Below are 21,914 nucleotides of genomic sequence, written 5' to 3'. Positions count from 1 at the left end.
AACATCAGACTCTGTGTGTCTCTGTCACCTCTACAGCAGACGACCTGACAGTGAATCAACAGTTAACAGGACTTAACCTCTAACATCAGACTATGTGTGTCTCTGTCACCTCTACAGCAGACTCTGTGTGTCTCTGTCACCTCTAACATCAGACTCTGTGTGTCTCTGTCACCTCTACAGCAGACTCTGTGTGTCTCTGTCACCTCTAACATCAGACTCTGTGTGTCTCTGTCACCTCTACAGCAGACGACCTGACAGTGAATCAACAGTTAACGGGACCCAGCGCTGCCGGGGTTAACTCTATCCTGCCCAAGGAGCACGGCAGACAGTTTTTCTACCTGCCAATCATCAGACACAGTGATGACGAGGTATAGTACTGTGTGTGTGGATGTGTGTAACTATTCTTGTGGGGACCAGAAGTCACACAAAAAAATATTATGACCAACTGGGGACATTTTGTTGGGGGCATTTTGTTGGTCCCCTTGAGGTCAAATGCTATTTCTATGGGGTTTAGGGTTAGGAGCTAGGGTTAGGCGTTAGGGTTAGGGGCTAGGGTTAGGTTTAGAGTTAGGAGCTAGGGTTAGGTTTAGAGTTAGGAGCTAGGGTTAGGCGTTAGGGTTAGGTTTGGAGTTAGGAGTTAGGTTTAGAGTTAGGAGCTAGGTTTAGAGTTAGGAGCTAGGGTTAGGAGCTAGGGTTAGGTTTGGGTTAAGGTTACTTTAAGGGTTAGGAGCTAGGTTTAGAGTTAGGAGCTAGGGTTAGGTGTTAGGAGCTAGGCTTAGGTGTTAGGAGCTAGGGTTAGGTGTTAGGGTTAGGAGCTAGGGTTAGGTTTAGAGTTAAGGGTTAGGTTTAGAGTTAGGAGCTAGGGTTAGGTTTAGAGTTAGGAGCTAGGGTTAGGTTTAGAGTTAGGGGCTAGGTTTAGAGTTAGGAGCTAGGGTTAGGTGTTAGGGTTATGAGCTAGGTTTAGGGTTAGGAGCTAGGGTTAGGAGCTAAGGTTAGATTTAGGAACTAGGGTTAAGAGCTAGGTTTAGGGTTAGGAGCTAAGGTTAGATTTAGGAACTAGGGTTAAGAGCTAGGGTTAGGTTTAAGAACTAGGGTTAGGGTACGAGTACGGGTTAGGTTTAGGGTTAGGGAAATTTGATTTTGAATTAGACTGAATTGTGTGTTCCCACAAGGTCAGCTGTACAAAAGAGTGTGTGTGTACTGGCCACTTCCCGTTTTCCAGAAATCCCGGTTGGAAGATTCCCGGAATCAGGAGGAAATATGCAGGAAACCTGGAAGTCCTCCAAACAGGATTTTGTGAAAACCTGAGAATAATAGTTGTGTTTTCCACCTCCTGCCACCAGGTGTCAGCGCTGTGCTCCTGGGACTCATCCATCCACGACTCTGTGCACCTGAACCGCGTGACGTCACCCAACGAGCGTATCTACGTGATCATTAAAGCCACAGTGCAGCTCAGCCATCCTGTCTCCATGGAGCTGGTGCTGCGCAAGAGGATCTCTGTCAACATCTACAACAAACAGGTCTGCACTGGAGACACACACACACACACACACACAGACTGACAGACACACACACAGACTGACAGACACACACACAAACACACACACACACACAGACTGACAGACACACAGACTGACAGACACACACACAGACTGACACACACACACACACACAGACTGACAGACACACACACAGACTGACAGACACACACACACACACACAGACTGACAGACACACACTGACACACACACACACACACACACACACAGACTGACAGACACACACACAGACTGACAGACACACACACACACACACACACACACACACACACACACACACACACACACACACAGACTGACAGACACACACACACAGACTGACAGACACACACACACAGACTAACAGACACACACACAGACTAACAGACACACACACACACACACACAGACTGACAGACAGACACACATCTGTCAACATCTACAACAAACAGCACTGACCGGCCTGGTGACTACTGACATGACTGACAGCACATAATTAGATTAGAGAAACATTAAATCCCGGTTTCCCCGACCCAGATTAAGCCTAGTCCTGGACCAACAGGCATGCTAGGACTGGGTTTCACCTCTGTCTGGGCATCCTGCCCTGTAACGCTCTCTGTCTGGCATGTTGTTTTTCTCTACCGTAGAGCTTCACCCAGAGTCTGAAGAGAAGGATGTCCTTGAAGAACACACTGTACTCCTGTGGAGTCACCTATGAGATTCTGTCAAATATACCAAAGGTAAACAGCTTCACTGTTCCTGTGTGATGTCAGTGTCACTGTGTTAAATATAGTATACCAACAATAACTAGTCTGAACCATCTGCAGGGGACTAGTATCCACATAACGTTAGAAACTATTTTCATTTCATTTTTGGTATCCAGAGAAAATGGTACAATAAAAGTATTGTTCATTCATTTTCTTAAGGAGTGCGGGAGTCCCCCTTCTCACATGTTTTAGCTTTATTTCATTGGACAGGTTGTCTTTTATATCAAATCAAAGGTTGTGTCACATGCTTAGTAGACAACAGGTGTAGACTGACGTTGAGAATGCTTCCTTACGGGTCCTTTTCCAACAATGCAGTTAAAGATCATATAAAACATTGTGACAGTGAATAACAAGTAGAAATAACATGGCTATCTATATACAGGAAGTAGAAAATAACATGGCTATCTATATACAGGAAGTAGAAAATAACATGGCTATCTATATACAGGAAGTAGAAAATAACATGGCTATCTATATACAGGAAGTAGGCAATAACATGTCTATATATATGCAGGGAGTAGGCAATAACATGTCTATATACATACAGGAAGTAGAAAATAGCATGGCTATAAGATTGTAGTGTAATAATGTTGTGTTGTATTGTAGTGTAAAAATGTTGTATTGTATTGTAATATGATAATGTTGTAATGTAATATGATAAGGTTGTATTGTAGTGTATTAATGTTGTTGTATTGTAGTATAATAATATTGTGTTGTAATGTAATATGATAATGTGTTGTAATATAATATGATAATGCGTTGTTTTTGCAATACGATAATGTGCTGTATTGTAATACGATAATGTTGTATTGTGATATGATAATGGTGTGTTGTATTGCAATACGATAATGGTGCGTTGTATTGCAATACGATAATGTTGTATTGTAATATGATAATGTTGTTCTGTGTGACAATATGATAATGTTGTATTATAATATGATAATGTTGTGTTGTAATGTAATATGATAATGTTGTGTTGTGATGTAATAATGGTGTGTCCAGGCGTCTGAGGAGCCTGAGGAGAGAGAGACTCTGGCCCTGATGGCAGCGAGGGGAGACGGTGAGGAGAGTCAGGATGGACAGACCTACATAGAGCAATACACCAGAGGACTTCTGGAGGTGGAGAATATACTGAGCCTGGAGAGACTCAGACAGGTACCTCTCACACACATACTTCACACACTCTTCACACACACACTTCACATACTTCACACACACACACACAATTCACACACTACACAAACACACACTACACAAACACACACACACTTTTCACACACACACACACACACTTCACGCTGTTGAATCGTACTGCCTCTTGCTGTTACACATGGTAAATTATGAGTTTAGATGTGTGTGAATCCTGTGTGGTTTGTGTAACGGAGGTATCTAGATGGATCACTGCCAACCACATTTCTCTCTGAAGACAATAACGTTTGTTTGATTGATGTCATCAGGCGGTGACGGTGAAGGAAGCTCTGTCTGTTAAAGGGAGAAACATCAGAAGGAGCTTCAGCACCCCCAACGTACAGCATGTAAGAGACATACACACACACACACACACACACACACACACACACACCAGCACCCCCAACGTACAGCATGTAAGAGACATACACACACACACACACACCAGCACCCCCAACGTGCAGCATGTAAGAGACATACACACACACACCCCCAACGTACAGCATGTAAGAGACATACACACACACACACACACACACACACACACACACACACACACACACACACACACCCCCAACGTACAGCATGTAAGAGACACACACACACACACACCCCCAACGTACAGCATGTAAGAGACACACACACACACACACCCCCAACGTACAGCATGTAAGAGACATACACACACACCACTACCCCCAACGTACAGCATGTAAGAGACACACACACACACACACACCAGTACCCCCAACGTACAGCACGTAAGACACATACACACACACACACCAGTACCCCCAACGTACACCATGTAAGACACATACACACACACACACACCAGTACCCCCAACGTACAGAATGTAAGACACATACACACACACACACACACACCAGTACCCCCAACGTATAGCATGTAAGAGACACACACACACACACACACACACCAGCACCCCCAACGTACAGCATGTAAGACAGAAATGTGTGTGTCAGTGAGAGTTAGTGATCGCTTGCTGTTGTCTTCCAGACTTCCTGCAGCAAAACAGACCTGATTGGCTGGGAAGATGTAGACTGGAAGGTACAGTACAGTAGGATGGTTCATTATTACAAACAGACCTGATTGGCTGGGAGGATGTAGACTGGAAGGTACAGTACAGTAGGATGGTTCATTATTATAAACAGACCTGATTGGCTGGGAGGATGTAGACTGGAAGGTACAGTACAGTAGGATGGTTCATTATTATAAACAGACCTGATTGGCTGGGAGGATGTAGACTGGAAGGTACAGTAGTATGGTTCATTATTATAAACAGACCTGATTGGCTGGGAGGATGTAGACTGGAAGGTACAGTAGGATGGTTCATTATTATAAACAGACCTGATTGGCTGGGAGGATGTAGGCTGGAGGGTACAGTACAGTAGGATGGTTCATTATTATAAACAGACCTGATTGGCTGGGAGGATGTAGACTGGAAGGTACAGTAGGATGGTTCATTATTATAAACAGACCTGATTGGCTGGGAGGATGTAGACTGGACGGTACAGTACAGTAGGATGGTTCATTATTATAAACAGACCTGATTGGCTGGGAGGATGTAGACTGGAAGGTACAGTACAGTAGGATGGTTCATTATTATAAACAGACCTGATTGGCTGGGAGGATGTAGACTGGAAGGTACAGTAGGATGGTTCATTATTATAAACAGACCTGATTGGCTGGGAGGATGTAGACTGGAAGGTACAGTACAGTAGGATGGTTCATTATTATAAACAGACCTGATTGGCTGGGAGGATGTAGACTGGAAGGTACAGTACAGTAGGATGGTTCATTATTATAAACAGACCTGATTGGCTGGGAGGATGTAGACTGGAAGGTACAGTACAGTAGGATAGTTCATTATTATAAACAGAACTGATTGGCTGGGAGGATGTAGACTGGACGGTACAGTACAGTAGGATGGTTCATTATTATAAACAGACCTGATTGGCTGGGAGGATGTAGACTGGAAGGTACAGTACAGTAGGATGGTTCATTATTATAAACAGACCTGATTGGCTGGGAGGATGTAGACCGGACGGTACAGTACAGTAGGATGGTTCATTATTATAAACAGACCTGATTGGCTGGGAGGATGTAGACTGGAAGGTACAGTACAGTAGGATGGTTCATTATTATAAACAGACCTGATTGGCTGGGAGGATGTAGACTGGAAGGTACAGTACAGCAGTATGACTCTTTATGAAACAGTCTGTCTCGTGGATCTCTTACTGTAGGTCTACTGATCTAACCCATAGAATGGAAATGACTAATAATACTGTACTGTCTGGTCCTCCTCCAGGGTCATTGTGACTCTAACCTGTCTGTCTGGTCCTCCTCCAGGGTCAGTGTGACTCTAACCTGTCTGTCTGTCTGTCTGTCTGTCTGGTCCTCCAGGGTCATTGTGACTCTAACCTGTCTGTCTGGTCCTCCTCCAGGACCATTGTGGCTCTAACCTGTCTGTCTGGTCCGCCAGGACCATTGTGACTCTAACCTGTCTGTCTGGTCCTCCAGGACCATTGTGACTCTAACCTGTCTGTCTGGTCCCCCAGGACCATTGTGACTCTAACCTGTCTGTCTGGTCCTCCAGGACCATTGTGACTCTAACCTGTCTGTCTGGTCCTCCAGGACCATTGTGACTCTAACCTGTCTGTCTGGTCCTCCAGGACCATTGTGACTCTAACCTGTCTGTCTGGTCCTCCAGGACCATTGTGACTCTAACCTGTCTGTCTGGTCCTCCAGGACCATTGTGACTCTAACCTGTCTGTCTGGTCCTCCAGGACCATTGTGACCTTCATCAGGATGTCTCTGACTGCACTCCCCAGGACGGTGGTTCTCTGTGTGGGACGCCACTCAGAAACAAGACAGAGAATCACGGTAAACAACCATAAATCAACAGCATCAACTCCAGCTATAGTTGAGACCAGGAGGCCTGACCAGGAAACTTTTAGATCATATTTAGGGCCCTGAGTGTTTCTCAGTCAGGAAAACCTCCAGGCCCTCCCTCCGTATGAGGACTGTAATAGGAACTCAATGGCTGGTTTCCCAGACAGATTAAGAATAGTATAGGACTAAAAATCATTCTAAATGTAAAATTTAAAGAGCTATGATGTTTGTTTTTACTAGTGTGTTCCCCCTCAGGTCTGGTACCAGAGAGCCCCACCTTCTTCAACTCGAGCCCGTTCAAGGCCCTCTCTCCCCAGACGCCCAAGTTCCTCAAGTCTCTGCTGCCAGTCAGAGAGGAGAGCAAGACCAAGAGAGTCCTGGAGGCACGACCACTACTGGGACAGGAGGTATGGGCCACAACCATCCCTCTCTCTCTCTCTCTAGTTATCTCTGGCCCCTTTTATCTCATCTCTCCTCTCTCTCTTTATCCATCCATCCCTCTCTTTCTCTCTCTCTCTCTCTCTCTCTCTCTCTAGTCATCTCTGGCCCCTTTTATCTCTCTCTCTCTCTCTCTCTCTCTCTCTCTCTCTCTCTCTCTCTCTCTCTCTCTAGCCACCTCTGGCCCTGTTTATCTCATCTCTCCTCTCTTTCTTTATCCATCCATCCCTCTCTTTCTCTCTCTCTCTCTCTAGTCATCTCTGGCCCCTTTTATCTCTCTCTCTCTCTCTCTCTCTCTCTCTCTCTCTCTCTCTCTCTCTCTCTCTCTCTCTCTCTCTCTCTCTCTAGCCACCTCTGGCCCTGTTTATCTCATCTCTCCTCTCTTTCTTTATCCATCCATCCCTCTCTTTCTCTCTCTCTCTCTCTAGTCAACTCTGGCCACTTTTATCTCTCTCTCTCTCTCTCTCTCTCTCTCTCTAGCCACCTCTGGCCCTGTTTATCTCATCTCTCCTCTCTTTCTTTATCCATCCATCCCTCTCTTTCTCTCTCTCTCTCTCTAGTCAACTCTGGCCCCTTTTATCTCTCTCTCTCTCTCTCTCTCTCTCTCTCTAGCCACCTCTGGCCCTGTTTATCTCATCTCTCCTCTCTTTCTTTATCCATCCATCCATCCATCCCTCTCTCTCTCTCTCTCTCTCTCTCTCTCTCTCTCTCTCTCTCTCTCTCTCTCTCTCTCTCTCTCTAGTCATCTCTGGCCCCGTTTATCTCTCCTTGCTTTCTGTCTTTCCTTATTTCCTTTCCTGTGTTTTGCTTCTTCATCTCCTTTGTCTTCCCCTGCCGTTCCCATGGTTTCTCTTCATTCTAAGTCCAGTGACATCCCTCCTTGTCTGCAATGTGACAGTATGACAATACGTCAGTAGTAGTCATTGAAAACAGGACATTTTCCCTATTCTAAGTGAATCCAGTACACACAGACGGATATTTACTACATTCGACAGCTACTAATTCTACTAAACCTGTCTGATGATTGCTGATTGTTCTGGCTGAATGTGATCTGCTCACATATGTTTATCTATTGTGTGAATGGGGAGCTCCATGCTCTACATCTATTGTGTGAATGGGGAGCTCCATGCTCTACATCTATTGTGTGAATGGGGAGCTCCATGCTCTAGATCTATTGTGTGAATGGGGAGCTCCATGCTCTACATCTATTGTGTGAATGGGGAGCTCCATGCTCTAGATCTATTGTGTGAATGGGGAGCTCCATGCTCTAGATCTATTGTGTGAATGGGGAGCTCCATGCTCTAGATCTATTGTGTGAATGGGGAGCTCCATGCTCTAGATCTATTGTGTGAATGGGGAGCTCCATGCTCTACATCTATTGTGTGAATGGGGAGCTCCATGCTCTAGATCTATTGTGTGAATGGGGAGCTCCATGCTCTAGATCTATTGTGTGAATGGGGAGCTCCATGCTCTAGATCTATTGTGTGAATGGGGAGCTCCATGCTTTAAATCTATTGTGTGAATGGGGAGCTCCATGCTCTAGATCTATTGTGTGAATGGGGAGCTCCATGCTCTAGATCTATTGTGTGAATGGGGAGCTCCATGCTCTACATCTATTGTGTGAATGGGGAGCTCCATGCTCTAGATCTATTGTGTGAATGGGGAGCTCTATGCTCTAGATCTATTGTGTGAATGGGGAGCTCCATGCTCTAGATCTATTGTGTGAATGGGGAGCTCTATGCTCTAGATCTATTGTGTGAATGGGGAGCTCCATGCTCTAGATCTATTGTGTGAATGGGGAGCTCCATGCTCTACATCTATACCATCTCATCCAAAGCGCTGATGCGCGGCACTGAACTAGCATGACATTTAGGATACCAACCATGTTCATCTAATACACATGGTTTTCCATTCAATGTGGCATGCATGTCTGTATCACCAGTTCCACTAACTAACTAACTCTACACCCTATGGACTGTGCATGTATGTATGTTAACTCACCTGCTCCATGCATGCCTCCTGTGTGACTCCCATCTGCAGAGCATGCGCTCCTCATGTGCGGACAGCTTTGTGCTGCTCCCCCCTCCCTGCTACGGCCAAGCCCCCTGGCGCAGGCCCAGAGCGGGCAGCGAGGGTCACCGCAGCCCCTCCACCGCCACCCTCACCCCCTCCACCCTCACCCTCAGTACCTGCACCAGCAGGAAGCTCAGCCTCACACTGCCACACACCGCTGTAAGTCACACACGCACACACACACACACACACACACACACACACAAATACCATGGTGCCTTGAAGTGACTACGGCATGAAGTGCATGATGTCATCAGCTCATGTTTTTTCCAACATCCTCTCAACCAACCACCAGTCCATCCATGGTTACAGTCGCTGTCCTCAATGCATTTTAATATCATGTAGTAGGTGGTAGGCTCCAGTGGTGGCTGGTGACACAGTCAATCAGAAGACGGCTCTTTGTAACAGCTGGAATGGAAAACATTGAATGGTATCAAACATATCAAACACTTCTTTGATTCCATTCAACCCCCCCACCAGCCTCCACCGATAGGCTCCACCGATAGGCTCCACCGATAGGCTCCACCGATAGGCTCCACCGATAGGCTCCCCTGATAGGCTCCCCTGATAGGCTCCCCCGATAGGCTCCACCGATAGGCTCCCCTGATAGGCTCCCCTGATAGGCTCCCCCGATAGGCTCCACCGATAGGCTCCCCTGATAGGCTCCCCTGATAGGCTCCCCTGATAGGCTCCCCTGATAGGCTCCACCGATAGGCTCCACCGATAGGCTCCCCTGATAGGCTCCCCTGATAGGCTCCACCGATAGGCTCCCCTGATAGGCTCCCCTGCAGAAAGAAACAGTAGCTGACATTGTCTCTGGTGCGTTCTGTCCTGTGTCCCTGTCTGTCCTGTGTCCCTGTCTGTCCTGTGTCCCTGTCTGTTCCTGTGTGATGTCTGTCCTGTGTCCCTGTCTGTTCCTGTGTGATGTCTGTCCTGTGTCCCTGTCTGTTCCTGTGTGGTGTCTGTCCTGTGTCCCTGTCTGTTCCTGTGTGGTGTCTGTCCTGTGTCCCTGTCTGTCCTTGTGTGATGTCTGTCCTGTGTCCCTGTCTGTTCCTGTGTCCCTGTCTGTTCCTGTGTGGTGTCTGTCCTGTGTCCCTGTCTGTCCTTGTGTGATGTCTATCCTGTGTCCCTGTCTGTTCCTGAGTGATGTCTGTCTCTGTGTGATGTCTGTCTCTGTGTGGTGTCTGTCTCTGTGTGATGTCTGTCTGTCTCTGTGTGATGTCTGTCTGTCTCTGTGTGATGTCTGTCTGTCTCTGTGTGATGTCTGTCTCTGTGTGGTGTCTGTGTGATGTCTGTCTCTGTGTGGTGTCTGCCCTGTGTCCCTGTCTGTTCCTGAGTGATGTCTGTCTCTGTGTGATGTCTGTCTCTGTGTGATGTCTGTCTCTGTGTGATGTCTGTCTGTCTCTGTGTGATGTCTGTCCTGTGTCCCTGTCTGTTCCTGTGTGGTGTCTGTCCTGTGTCCCTGTCTGTCCTTGTGTGATGTCTATCCTGTGTCCCTGTCTGTTCCTGAGTGATGTCTGTCTCTGTGTGATGTCTGTCTCTGTGTGGTGTCTGTCTCTGTGTGATGTCTGTCTGTCTCTGTGTGATGGCTGTCTGTCTCTGTGTGATGTCTGTCTGTCTCTGTGTGATGTCTGTCTCTGTGTGATGTCTGTCTGTCTCTGTGTGATGTCTGTCTGTCTCTGTGTGATGTCTGTCTCTGTGTGATGTCTGTCTCTGTGTGATGTCTGTCTCTGTGTGGTGTCTGTGTGATGTCTGTCTCTGTGTAGTGTCTGTCCTGTGTCCCTGTCTGTCTCTGTGTGATGTCTGTCTCTGTGTGATGTCTGTCTCTGTGTGGTGTCTGTCTCTGTGTGATGTCTGTCTCTGTGTGATGTCTGTCTGTCTCTGTGTGATGTCTGTCTCTGTGTGATGTCTGTCTCTGTGTGGTGTCTGTGTGATGTCTGTCTCTGTGTGGTGTCTGTCCTGTGTCCCTGTCTGTTCCTGTGTGATGTCTGTCTCTGTGTGATGTCTGTCTCTGTGTCCCTGTCTGTTCCTGTGTGATGTCTGTCCTGTGTCCCTGTCTGTTCCTGTGTGGTGTCTGTCCTGTGTCCCTGTCTGTTCCTGTGTGGTGTCTGTCCTGTGTCCCTGTCTGTCCTTGTGTGATGTCTGTCCTGTGTCCCTGTCTGTTCCTGTGTCCCTGTCTGTTCCTGTGTGGTGTCTGTCCTGTGTCCCTGTCTGTCCTTGTGTGATGTCTATCCTGTGTCCCTGTCTGTTCCTGAGTGATGTCTGTCTCTGTGTGATGTCTGTCTCTGTGTGGTGTCTGTCTCTGTGTGATGTCTGTCTGTCTCTGTGTGATGTCTGTCTGTCTCTGTGTGATGTCTGTCTGTCTCTGTGTGATGTCTGTCTCTGTGTGGTGTCTGTGTGATGTCTGTCTCTGTGTGGTGTCTGTCCTGTGTCCCTGTCTGTCTCTGTGTGGTGTCTGTCTCTGTGTGATGTCTGTCTGTCTCTGTGTGATGTCTGTCTCTGTGTGATGTCTGTCTGTCTCTGTGTGATGTCTGTCCTGTGTCCCTGTCTGTTCCTGTGTGGTGTCTGTCCTGTGTCCCTGTCTGTCCTTGTGTGATGTCTATCCTGTGTCTCTGTCTGTTCCTGAGTGATGTCTGTCTCTGTGTGATGTCTGTCTCTGTGTGGTGTCTGTCTCTGTGTGATGTCTGTCTGTCTCTGTGTGATGGCTGTCTGTCTCTGTGTGATGTCTGTCTGTCTCTGTGTGATGTCTGTCTCTGTGTGATGTCTGTCTGTCTCTGTGTGATGTCTGTCTCTGTGTGATGTCTGTCTCTGTGTGGTGTCTGTGTGATGTCTGTCTCTGTGTAGTGTCTGTCCTGTGTCCCTGTCTGTCTCTGTGTGATGTCTGTCTCTGTGTGATGTCTGTCTCTGTGTGGTGTCTGTCTCTGTGTGATGTCTGTCTCTGTGTGATGTCTGTCTGTCTCTGTGTGATGTCTGTCTCTGTGTGATGTCTGTCTCTGTGTGGTGTCTGTCCTGTGTCCCTGTCTGTTCCTGTGTGATGTCTGTCTCTGTGTGATGTCTGTCTCTGTGTGGTGTCTCTCTGTGTGATGTCTGTCTCTGTGTGATGTCTGTCTGTCTCTGTGTGATGTCTGTCTGTCTCTGTGTGATGTCTGTCTGTCTCTGTGTGATGTCTGTCTGTCTCTGTGTGATGTCTGTCTCTGTGTGATGTCTGTCTCTGTGTGGTGTCTGTGTGATGTCTGTCTCTGTGTGGTGTCTGTCTGTTTCTGTGTGGTGTCTGTCTGTCTCTGTGTGATGTCTGTCTGTCTCTGTGTGATGTCTGTCTGTCTCTGTGTGATGTCTGTCTGTCTCTGTGTGATGTCTGTCTGTCTCTGTGTGATGTCTGTCTGTCTCTGTGTGGTGTCTGTCTGTCTCTGTGTGATGTCTGTCTCTGTGTGATGTCTGTCTCTGTGTGGTGTCTGTCTCTGTGTGGTGTCTGTCTCTGTGTGGTGTCTGTCTCTGTGTGGTGTCTGTCTGTCTCTGTGTGATGTCTGTCTGTCTCTGTGTGATGTCTGTCTGTCTCTGTGTGATGTCTGTCTCTGTGTGATGTCTGTCTCTGTGTGGTGTCTGTCTCTGTGTGGTGTCCGTCTCTGTGTGGTGTCTGTCTGTCTCTGTGTGATGTCTGTCTGTCTCTGTGTGATGTCTGTCTGTCTCTGTGTGATGTCTGTCTCTGTGTGATGTCTGTCTCTGTGTGGTGTCTGTGTGATGTCTGTCTCTGTGTGGTGTCTGTCTGTCTCTGTGTGATGTCTGTCTGTCTCTGTGTGATGTCTGTCTGTCTCTGTGTGATGTCTGTCTGTCTCTGTGTGATGTCTGTCTGTCTCTGTGTGATATCTGTCTGTCTCTGTGTGATGTCTGTCTCTGTGTGGTGTCTGTCTGTCTCTGTGTGGTGTTTGTCTGTCTCTGTGTGGTGTCTGTCTCTGTGTGATGTCTGTCTCTGTGGTGTCTGTCTCTGTGTGGTGTCTGTCTCTGTGTGGTGTCTGTCTCTGTGTGGTGTCTGTCTCTGTGTGGTGTCTGTCTCTGTGTGGTGTCTGTCTCTGTGTGGTGTCTGTCTCTGTGTGGTGTCTGTCTCTGTGTGGTGTCTGTCTGTCTCTGTGTGGTGTCTGTCTGTCTCTGTGTGGTGTCTGTTTGTCTCTGTGTGATGTCTATCTCTGTGTGGTGTCTATTCCAGGACTCTGAGGAGGAGACAGACATGGCCCTGAGTTTGGGTCTGGGCCCTCAGGACTTCCACAGCTTCCAGTCCTACATCCCAGAGGACTTTGCCAACTTGAGGTGTACAACGCTGCCCTGGAGAGTCAGGAGGGGGTGGCGGGGGGCAGGGGAGAGCTGAGGGGGGTCGGGGAGGTGGTGGAGGGGGGAAAGAGAGGGGGCTCCCCGGAGCCCCACCGCCAGCAGCTGCACCAGCGGTTACTTCTCCCACAGTGCCTCAGACGCAACGCTCTCTGACGTGCCATTCGGGGCCAGCGACAGCTCTGACCAGCTCAGCGCCTCCGCAGTGGCTCAAGACAGAAATGACCCTGACCGGGAAACCCACAACCTCCACCCCCACGAGTCTGTCTCCTTCCACTGCACCAGCACGGCCCGAGGCTGTGTCCAGACCAGAAGTGTCTCGCCGTGGGGTGACACCCAGACCCCTGCGTGTCCCCCCGGCGTCCCCTCACAGCCCCTCCCCACCACCTCCCCCTCCTCTCCTGTCAGTATTCCTAACTGCTCAGAGCAGCCACCCTCCCCGCGGCCCCGCAGGTGTGTCCTCAGCGTCAGCCAAGAGTTTACAGACTTCAAGGGGGCCGACGACGGCATGGAGGATCTGGGTGAGCTGGGACACTTCCAGCCTGGGGATGCACCACACATATCCCCTGTCCCAGCGGAGGAGGAGAAAGGGGGCTCTGGCAGCAGGCACCAGACCTCTGACAAAGACCTGGTCGTCATCAACACACAACAACATACATCTCACCCCGGTAACGCCCGGCTCCCTCAGCCCCACTCACACCTCCACAACGGCAAACAGTGTATCGGCAGCGTAGCCGTGCCCTGCCCACCCCCCTCCAGCCCGCCAGGCCAGCTAGCAGGAGGAGAGCCCCAGATCCAGGAGCCAATCCAGGGAGACCTACCTCCAGGGAGCCCCTGTCCCAGCCCAAGCTGCCCTAGCCCCAACCCCAGCAGCACTGAGGCCTCTGGGGACTCCTGCAGCGGGGACGAGGGCTCTGGTTCTCCGGTGGCCCAGCTGCCTGACTGGATGGCTCCCGGGGAGCAGGTATGGGTGGGGAAGAGGAGCGGCACGGTGCACTACGTCGGCGGGGTGGAGTTCGCCAAGGGGATCTGGGTCGGGGTGCAGCTGGACCTGGCTGTGGGTGAGTGGCTGTTTAGGTATCAAATGATGTTCTGTGTAATAATGATGTACTGGGATTCCTCCCAGTTCCTTATCTACTGTAGTGCCCTATGTAGGGTGCACCCATAGTGTGCTGGTCAAAAGTAGTGCACTATATAGGGTGAGACTGTCATTTAGGACATTCTCTTAGAGTGTTGGTGCTCTGGCAATACTTAACTGACCTTAACTGGACCTGTGAGGAACCTGTCATGTGTTTGAGATGTATGGTGAATGGTCACATGACTCCTGAATATCCCCTCTGTCTCCACTGTCCAGGCAAGCACAACGGGACAGTCCAGGGGAGGGTTTACTTCCGCTGTCCTCCAGGCCACGGGGTGTTCGTCAAGCCCTCCTGTCTCACTAGAGGACCCCCCTCCATGGACACCACAGACACCCAGCCTCTGGTCCGATAAAATTCACTAAACTCCCCAAATTCCCAGTCTTTCCAGGAATCCCGGTTGGAATATTCCCAGAATCAGGAGGGAATAAGAAGGAACTCCAGAATCCTCAAACCAGCATTTCTGGAAAACCTGGGAATTTGGGGAAAGGAACTTTCCACCCAGGACTATCATCTAAAGGGGGTACCCAGATCCAGAGCAGTTTCTACTAGACCAGACCCAGATCCAGAGCAGTTTCTACTAGACCAGACCCAGATCCAGAGCAGTTTCTACTACACCAGGCCCAGATCCAGAACAGTTCCTACTAGACCAGGGCCAGATCCAGAACAGTTCCTACTAGACCAGGGCCAGATCCAGAACAGTTCCTACTAGACCAGGGCCAGATCCAGAACAGTTCCTACTAGACCAGGGCCAGATCCAGAACAGTTCCTACTAGACCAGGGCCAGATCCAGAACAGTTCCTACTAGACCAGGGCCAGATCTAGAACAGTTCCTACTAGACCAGGGCCAGATCCAGAACAGTTCCTACTAGACCAGGGCCAGATCCAGACAGTTCCTACTAGACCAGGGCCAGATCCAGAACAGTTTCTACTAGACCAGGGCCAGATCTAGAACAGTTCCTACTAGACCAGGGCCAGATCTAGAACAGTTTCTACTAGACCAGGGCCAGATCCAGAACAGTTCCTACTAGACCAGGGCCAGATCCAGAACAGTTTCTACTAGACCAGGGCCAGATCCAGATCAGTTCCTACTAGACCAGGGCCAGATCTAGAACAGTTTCTACTAGACCAGGGCCAGATCCAGAACAGTTCCTACTAGACCAGGGCCAGATCCACACAGTTCCTACTAGACCAGGGCCAGATCCAGAACAGTTCCTACTAGACCAGGGCCAGATCTAGAACAGTTTCTACTAGACCAGGGCCAGATACAGAACAGTTCCTACTAGACCAGGGCCAGATCCAGAACAGTTTCTACTAGACCAGGGCCAGATCCAGAACAGTTCCTACTAGACCAGGGCCAGATCTAGAACAGTTCCTACTAGACCAGGGCCAGATCCAGAACAGTTTCTACTAGACCAGGGCCAGATCCAGAACAGTTCCTACTAGACCAGGGCCAGATCCAGAACAGTTCCTACTAGACCAGGGCCAGATCCAGAACAGTTTCTACTAGACCAGGGCCAGATCCAGAACAGTTCCTACTAGACCAGGGCCAGATCCAGAACAGTTCCTACTAGACCAGGGCCAGATCCAGAACAGTTTCTACTAGACCAGGGCCAGATCCAGAACAGTTTCTACTAGACCAGGGCCAGATCCAGAACAGTTTCTACTAGACCAGGGCCAGATCCAGAACAGTTCCTACTAGACCAGGGCCAGATCCAGAACAGTTTCTACTAGACCAGGGCCAGATCCAGAACAGTTCCTACTAGACCAGGGCCAGATCTAGAACAGTTCCTACTAGACCAGGGCCAGATCCAGAACAGTTTCTACTAGACCAGGGCCAGATCCAGAACAGTTTCTACTAGACCAGGGCCAGATCCAGAACAGTTCCTACTAGACCAGGGCCAGATCCAGAACAGTTTCTACTAGACCAGGGCCAGATCCAGAACAGTTCCTACTAGACCAGGGCCAGATCCAGAACAGTTCCTACTAGACCAGGGCCAGATCCAGAACAGTTTCTACTAGACCAGGGCCAGATCCAGAACAGTTCACACTAGACCAGACCCAGATCCAGAGCAGTTTCTACTACACCAGGCCCAGATCCAGAACAGTTCCTACTAGACCAGGGCCAGATCCAGAACAGTTCCTACTAGACCAGGGCCAGATCCAGAACAGTTCCTACTAGACCAGGGCCAGATCCAGAACAGTTCCTACTAGACCAGGGCCAGATCCAGAACAGTTCCTACTAGACCAGGGCCAGATCCAGAACAGTTCCTACTAGACCAGGGCCAGATCTAGAACAGTTCCTACTAGACCAGGGCCAGATCCAGAACAGTTCCTACTAGACCAGGGCCAGATCCAGACAGTTCCTACTAGACCAGGGCCAGATCCAGAACAGTTTCTACTAGACCAGGGCCAGATCTAGAACAGTTCCTACTAGACCAGGGCCAGATCTAGAACAGTTTCTACTAGACCAGGGCCAGATCCAGAACAGTTCCTACTAGACCAGGGCCAGATCCAGAACAGTTTCTACTAGACCAGGGCCAGATCCAGATCAGTTCCTACTAGACCAGGGCCAGATCTAGAACAGTTTCTACTAGACCAGGGCCAGATCCAGAACAGTTCCTACTAGACCAGGGCCAGATCCACACAGTTCCTACTAGACCAGGGCCAGATCCAGAACAGTTCCTACTAGACCAGGGCCAGATCTAGAACAGTTTCTACTAGACCAGGGCCAGATACAGAACAGTTCCTACTAGACCAGGGCCAGATCCAGAACAGTTTCTACTAGACCAGGGCCAGATCCAGAACAGTTCCTACTAGACCAGGGCCAGATCTAGAACAGTTCCTACTAGACCAGGGCCAGATCCAGAACAGTTTCTACTAGACCAGGGCCAGATCCAGAACAGTTCCTACTAGACCAGGGCCAGATCCAGAACAGTTCCTACTAGACCAGGGCCAGATCCAGAACAGTTTCTACTAGACCAGGGCCAGATCCAGAACAGTTCCTACTAGACCAGGGCCAGATCCAGAACAGTTCCTACTAGACCAGGGCCAGATCCAGAACAGTTTCTACTAGACCAGGGCCAGATCCAGAACAGTTTCTACTAGACCAGGGCCAGATCCAGAACAGTTTCTACTAGACCAGGGCCAGATCCAGAACAGTTCCTACTAGACCAGGGCCAGATCCAGAACAGTTTCTACTAGACCAGGGCCAGATCCAGAACAGTTCCTACTAGACCAGGGCCAGATCTAGAACAGTTCCTACTAGACCAGGGCCAGATCCAGAACAGTTTCTACTAGACCAGGGCCAGATCCAGAACAGTTTCTACTAGACCAGGGCCAGATCCAGAACAGTTCCTACTAGACCAGGGCCAGATCCAGAACAGTTTCTACTAGACCAGGGCCAGATCCAGAACAGTTCCTACTAGACCAGGGCCAGATCCAGAACAGTTCCTACTAGACCAGGGCCAGATCCAGAACAGTTTCTACTAGACCAGGGCCAGATCCAGAACAGTTCACACTAGACCAGGGGCAGCTGTCAGCACTCAACAGCTGAGCCCCAAAACCAGCTCTTCTTCTCTCATTCTCACCCTCCCTCTGTTCCACTAGACTTCCGATCATGTGTTCTGTCTGTCGGTATGAACTGCTTTCCCTTTAACATATCTGTCCCATGCGTTTTATGAAGGCATATCATCGTTCAATATTCTTGTTCACTAAAAGTCCAACGCACACATCCAAGTTTTCTGCTGCGTTATTTTAGCTAGAGAGCATGTAGATGGATAGACATGACCCACACGTGTTTATCTGACGGTAGTATCATTGAATCAGCTCAGCAGCTCATACTCTGTTCAAACACCAGATCTTCCTGTAGAGGTGACAGAGTGTTGTCATCTGGGGTGTGTGGATCCAGAATGTACTAGTGTTGATAACTCACTGATATCCGGATTGGTTATCCAAGTCACTGTGATATGTCGTCAGGGGTTACCAAAGAACTAAGGTTTCATATCTGCTGTTTTAACTGGTGTGTGTGTGTGTGCGTGTGCGTGTGTGTGTGTGTGTGTGTGTGTGTGTACATATGATATGTGTGTCAAAAGTAAACATAGTGCCTAGGCCACGAGTCCTCCTGAACTTTTGGGCCGTCTGCAAACAAATAATGAATTGAACATGAATTCATGAATCATGAATTTGAAGATGTACAGTACGTATGACTGTGGTTGCTATGGTGCCCATGTAGGCTTCATTAGCCTGTTGTTGTTGTTGTTGTTGGTGTACTGTAACACTGTGGAATGACAGATAACCCCCCCACTGAAACTATTGGGACTGTTGCCATTGCTGACTGACTGAATCATGCTTCTTGCACTGGAGTGGATCAACCCTCACAGAGTTCCTCACACAAGACTTCTGTCTTCCATTCAGGACAAAGGAAACGTATCCTATCTGTGCGTGTTTCTCAGTTTCTCCACTGTCCTACATCGTGCCTCTCAAGGGGATGGAAACTGAGGTGTCCATGTTGGATCTATGCTGTGTCAACTATCTGAATTAAGCGACTAGGCTTCCTCTGGGTCGTATTCACTAGGCACAAAATGGAAGAAAACAGACTGAAAAGGGGAAGGAGTACATGAACTTGTCCAATAAGAAACTGGCTGTTTTTGTTTTGCGAAACATTTTCCGTTGCAGAACGTTTTGCTATGGTGTATGTACACCAATGGATATGATCCCGGTTGTGAGGATTACTTCACTGAGTATACAAAACATTAAGAACACCTGCTCTTTCCATGAGATAGACTGACCAGGTGAATCCAGGTGACAGCAGTCCCTTCTTGATGTCTCTTGTTAAATCCACTTGTAGATGAAGGGGAGGAGACGGGTTAAAGAAGGATTTTTAGGCCTTGAGACATGGATTGTGTATGTGTGCCATTCAGACGGTGACAAAAGATTTAAGTGCCTTTGAACGGGGTATGGTAGTAGGTGCCAGGGGTACCGGTTTGTGTCAAGAACTGCAACGCTGCTGGGTTTTTCCACACGCAACAGTTTCCTGTGTCAATCAAGTATTTTCCACCACCCAAGGACATCCAGCCAACTTGACACAACTGTGGGAAGCATTGGAGTCAACATGGGCCAGCATCCCTGTGGAACGCTTTCAACTCCTTGTAGAGTTCATGCCCTGAGAATTTAGGCTGTTCTGAGGGCAAAAGGAGGTGCAACTCAATATTAGTAAGGTGTTCTTAATGTTTTGTATACTCAGTGTGTACTATAATGCATTGTCCCTCTCAAGGGGGTGTAAACTGAGGCTAGACTGGGCCTGACTGAAGGCTGGCTGGCCTGATGCATTATGACCTGAAGCTCACAGGCATTTACAATGCCCTCCACCAATCCCCTGGCCTGTTACTGTTAGGTTGAATGCCCTCCACCAATCCCTGGACTGTTACTGTTAGGTTGAATGCCCTCCACCAATCCCCTGGCCTGTTACTGTTAGGTTGAATGACTAACGATGAACCCTACCTACAGTGATTTGCTCTGACAGCATTTTCTATGTTAATTTGACTAATGAGTAACATTTAAGTATTTTTTTAGAGATACTCATGTCAACAAATGAATTTAGTTTATTTTACAGGGAGAGGTGTATGAGCAGGGGATGGACACTATGAGGAAATGGGAGGGGACAGATGATATCAAATAGTTTTATAACCTGAATGATGAACCATGTCTCTGACATTTTGTATTTTATTGGAGCTGTGGATGTGGCTAGCTCTGGTCCAGGGGGTTAGTGCATTCCTCGCTGACGCCCTGGACCAGAGCTAGTTGTGGCTAACTGTGGTCCAGGGGTTTAGTGCATTCCTCGCTGACGCCCTGGACCAGAGCTTGTTGTGGCTAACTGTGGTAGAGAGAAATATAATTTTAAAATGCTGTAATTTCAAGTAAATAAGAAAAGAAACCCAAGACCTTACTTTAAAGACAAGATCAAAGCTGCTCTCCCTAATGAGGAGTTGTACATACAAATGTATTTGAACATAGCATTATTTGCAATATTATAATGTACAGAATTGTATTTATAATGTATCTCAACAAACTGTTTTAATTGGTACAAAGATGTTCTAGAATACAGAACGTTTACAATCTAAACACTTGTGTGTCGCCTCTTATTTGCATTCAGTCATTTGAGTCAATGCAGGTATTTATTGAGACTCGTGCAACTATTTGTTCCTGATTATAGCCTCATTGAAGTGTTTGAGTGTAATTCAAGGTGTCGAGTAGGAATAATTATACGGAAACAAAAATAGAAACGCAACGTGTAAAGTGTTGGTCCCATGTTTCATGAGCTGAAATAAAAGATCCCAGACATTTTCTAGACGCACAAAAAACTTATTTCTCTCCAATTTTGGGCACAAATTAGTTTACATCCCTGTTAGTTATCATTTCTACTTTGCCAAGGTAATCCATCCACCTGACAGGTGTGGCATATCAAGAAGCTGATTAAACAGCATGATCATTACACAGGTGCACCTTGTGCAGTTTGTCAAACAACACAATGCTACAGATGTCTCAAGTTTTGAGGGAGGGTGCATTTGGCATGCTGACTGCAGGAATGTCCACCAGAGCTGTTGCCAGACAATTTAATGTTAATTTCTCTACCATAAGCCGTCTCCAATGTCATTTTAGAGTATTACATCCAACTGGCCTCACAACCGCAGACCATGTGTAACCACGCCAGCCCAGGACCTCCACATCCGGCTTCTTCACCTCAGACCACGTGTAACCACGCCAGCCCAGGACCTCCACATCCTGCTTCTTCACCTCAGACCACGTGTAACCACGCCAACCCAGGACCTCCACATCCGGCTTCTTCACCTCAGACCACGTGTAACCACGCCAGCCCAGGACCTCCACATCCTGCTTCTTCACCTCAGACCACGTGTAACCACGCCAGCCCAGGACCTCCGCATCCTGCTTCTTCACCTCAGACCACGTATAACCACGCCAGCCCAGGACCTCCACATCCTGCTTCTTCACCTGTGCAGTTGTCTGAATACCAGAGGAGTATTTCTGTCTGTAATAATGCCCTTTTGTGGGGGAAAACTCATTCTGATTGGCTGGGCCTGGCTCCCAAGTCAGTGGGCCTATGCCCTTCCAGGCCCCCCATGCTGCACCCCTGCCCAGTCATATGAAATCCATATGGGCCTAATGAATTTATTGAAATTGACTGATTTCCTCATATGAACTGTAACTCAGTAAAATCATTGAAGTTGTTGCATGTTGTGTTTATATTTGTGTTCAGTATATTACTGTATGCTTCATAGTTGAAATGCTGTGTCATTGGTGCAATATTATTTTCAAAGGTTGTGTTTTAAGAGTGGTTTCACTAGGTGGTGCTAGTTAACAGTCTGAGTTAGAGGTAGTTCTCTCCACAGTGACCCAGAGAAGAGACTGAGTTAGAGGTAGTGCTCTCCACAGTGACCCAGAGAAGAGACTGAGTTAGAGGTAGTGCTCTCCACAGTGACCCAGAGAAGAGACTGAGTTAGAGGTAGTGCTCTCCACA

At 48.3% G+C, this 21,914-nt stretch overlaps 1 protein-coding gene across 1 annotated transcript in view; it reads left to right on the top strand.

The window, feature by feature from the left end:
• The window catches only part of LOC109876991 (kinesin-like protein KIF13A), a 132,444-nt gene extending 117,327 nt beyond the window's left edge, over positions 1-15,117 (top strand). The window contains 12 exon segments of the mRNA XM_031811812.1: positions 244-368; positions 1,344-1,520; positions 2,186-2,278; positions 3,308-3,460; positions 3,763-3,840; positions 4,515-4,565; positions 6,305-6,401; positions 6,666-6,817; positions 8,889-9,080; positions 13,123-13,223; positions 13,305-14,302; positions 14,596-15,117. Coding sequence (XP_031667672.1) covers positions 244-368; positions 1,344-1,520; positions 2,186-2,278; positions 3,308-3,460; positions 3,763-3,840; positions 4,515-4,565; positions 6,305-6,401; positions 6,666-6,817; positions 8,889-9,080; positions 13,123-13,223; positions 13,305-14,302; positions 14,596-14,732 — 2,354 coding nt within the window. The 3' untranslated portion in view covers positions 14,733-15,117.
• Positions 15,118-21,914: the final 6,797 nt, after the last annotated feature.

Source organism: Oncorhynchus kisutch, unplaced genomic scaffold (assembly GCF_002021735.2).
Source record: "Oncorhynchus kisutch isolate 150728-3 unplaced genomic scaffold, Okis_V2 Okis02a-Okis13b_hom, whole genome shotgun sequence".
Lineage (NCBI taxonomy): Eukaryota > Metazoa > Chordata > Actinopteri > Salmoniformes > Salmonidae > Oncorhynchus > Oncorhynchus kisutch.
The sequence above is the reverse complement of the archived record's forward strand: the minus strand, read 5'-3'. Positions and strand labels throughout refer to the sequence as shown.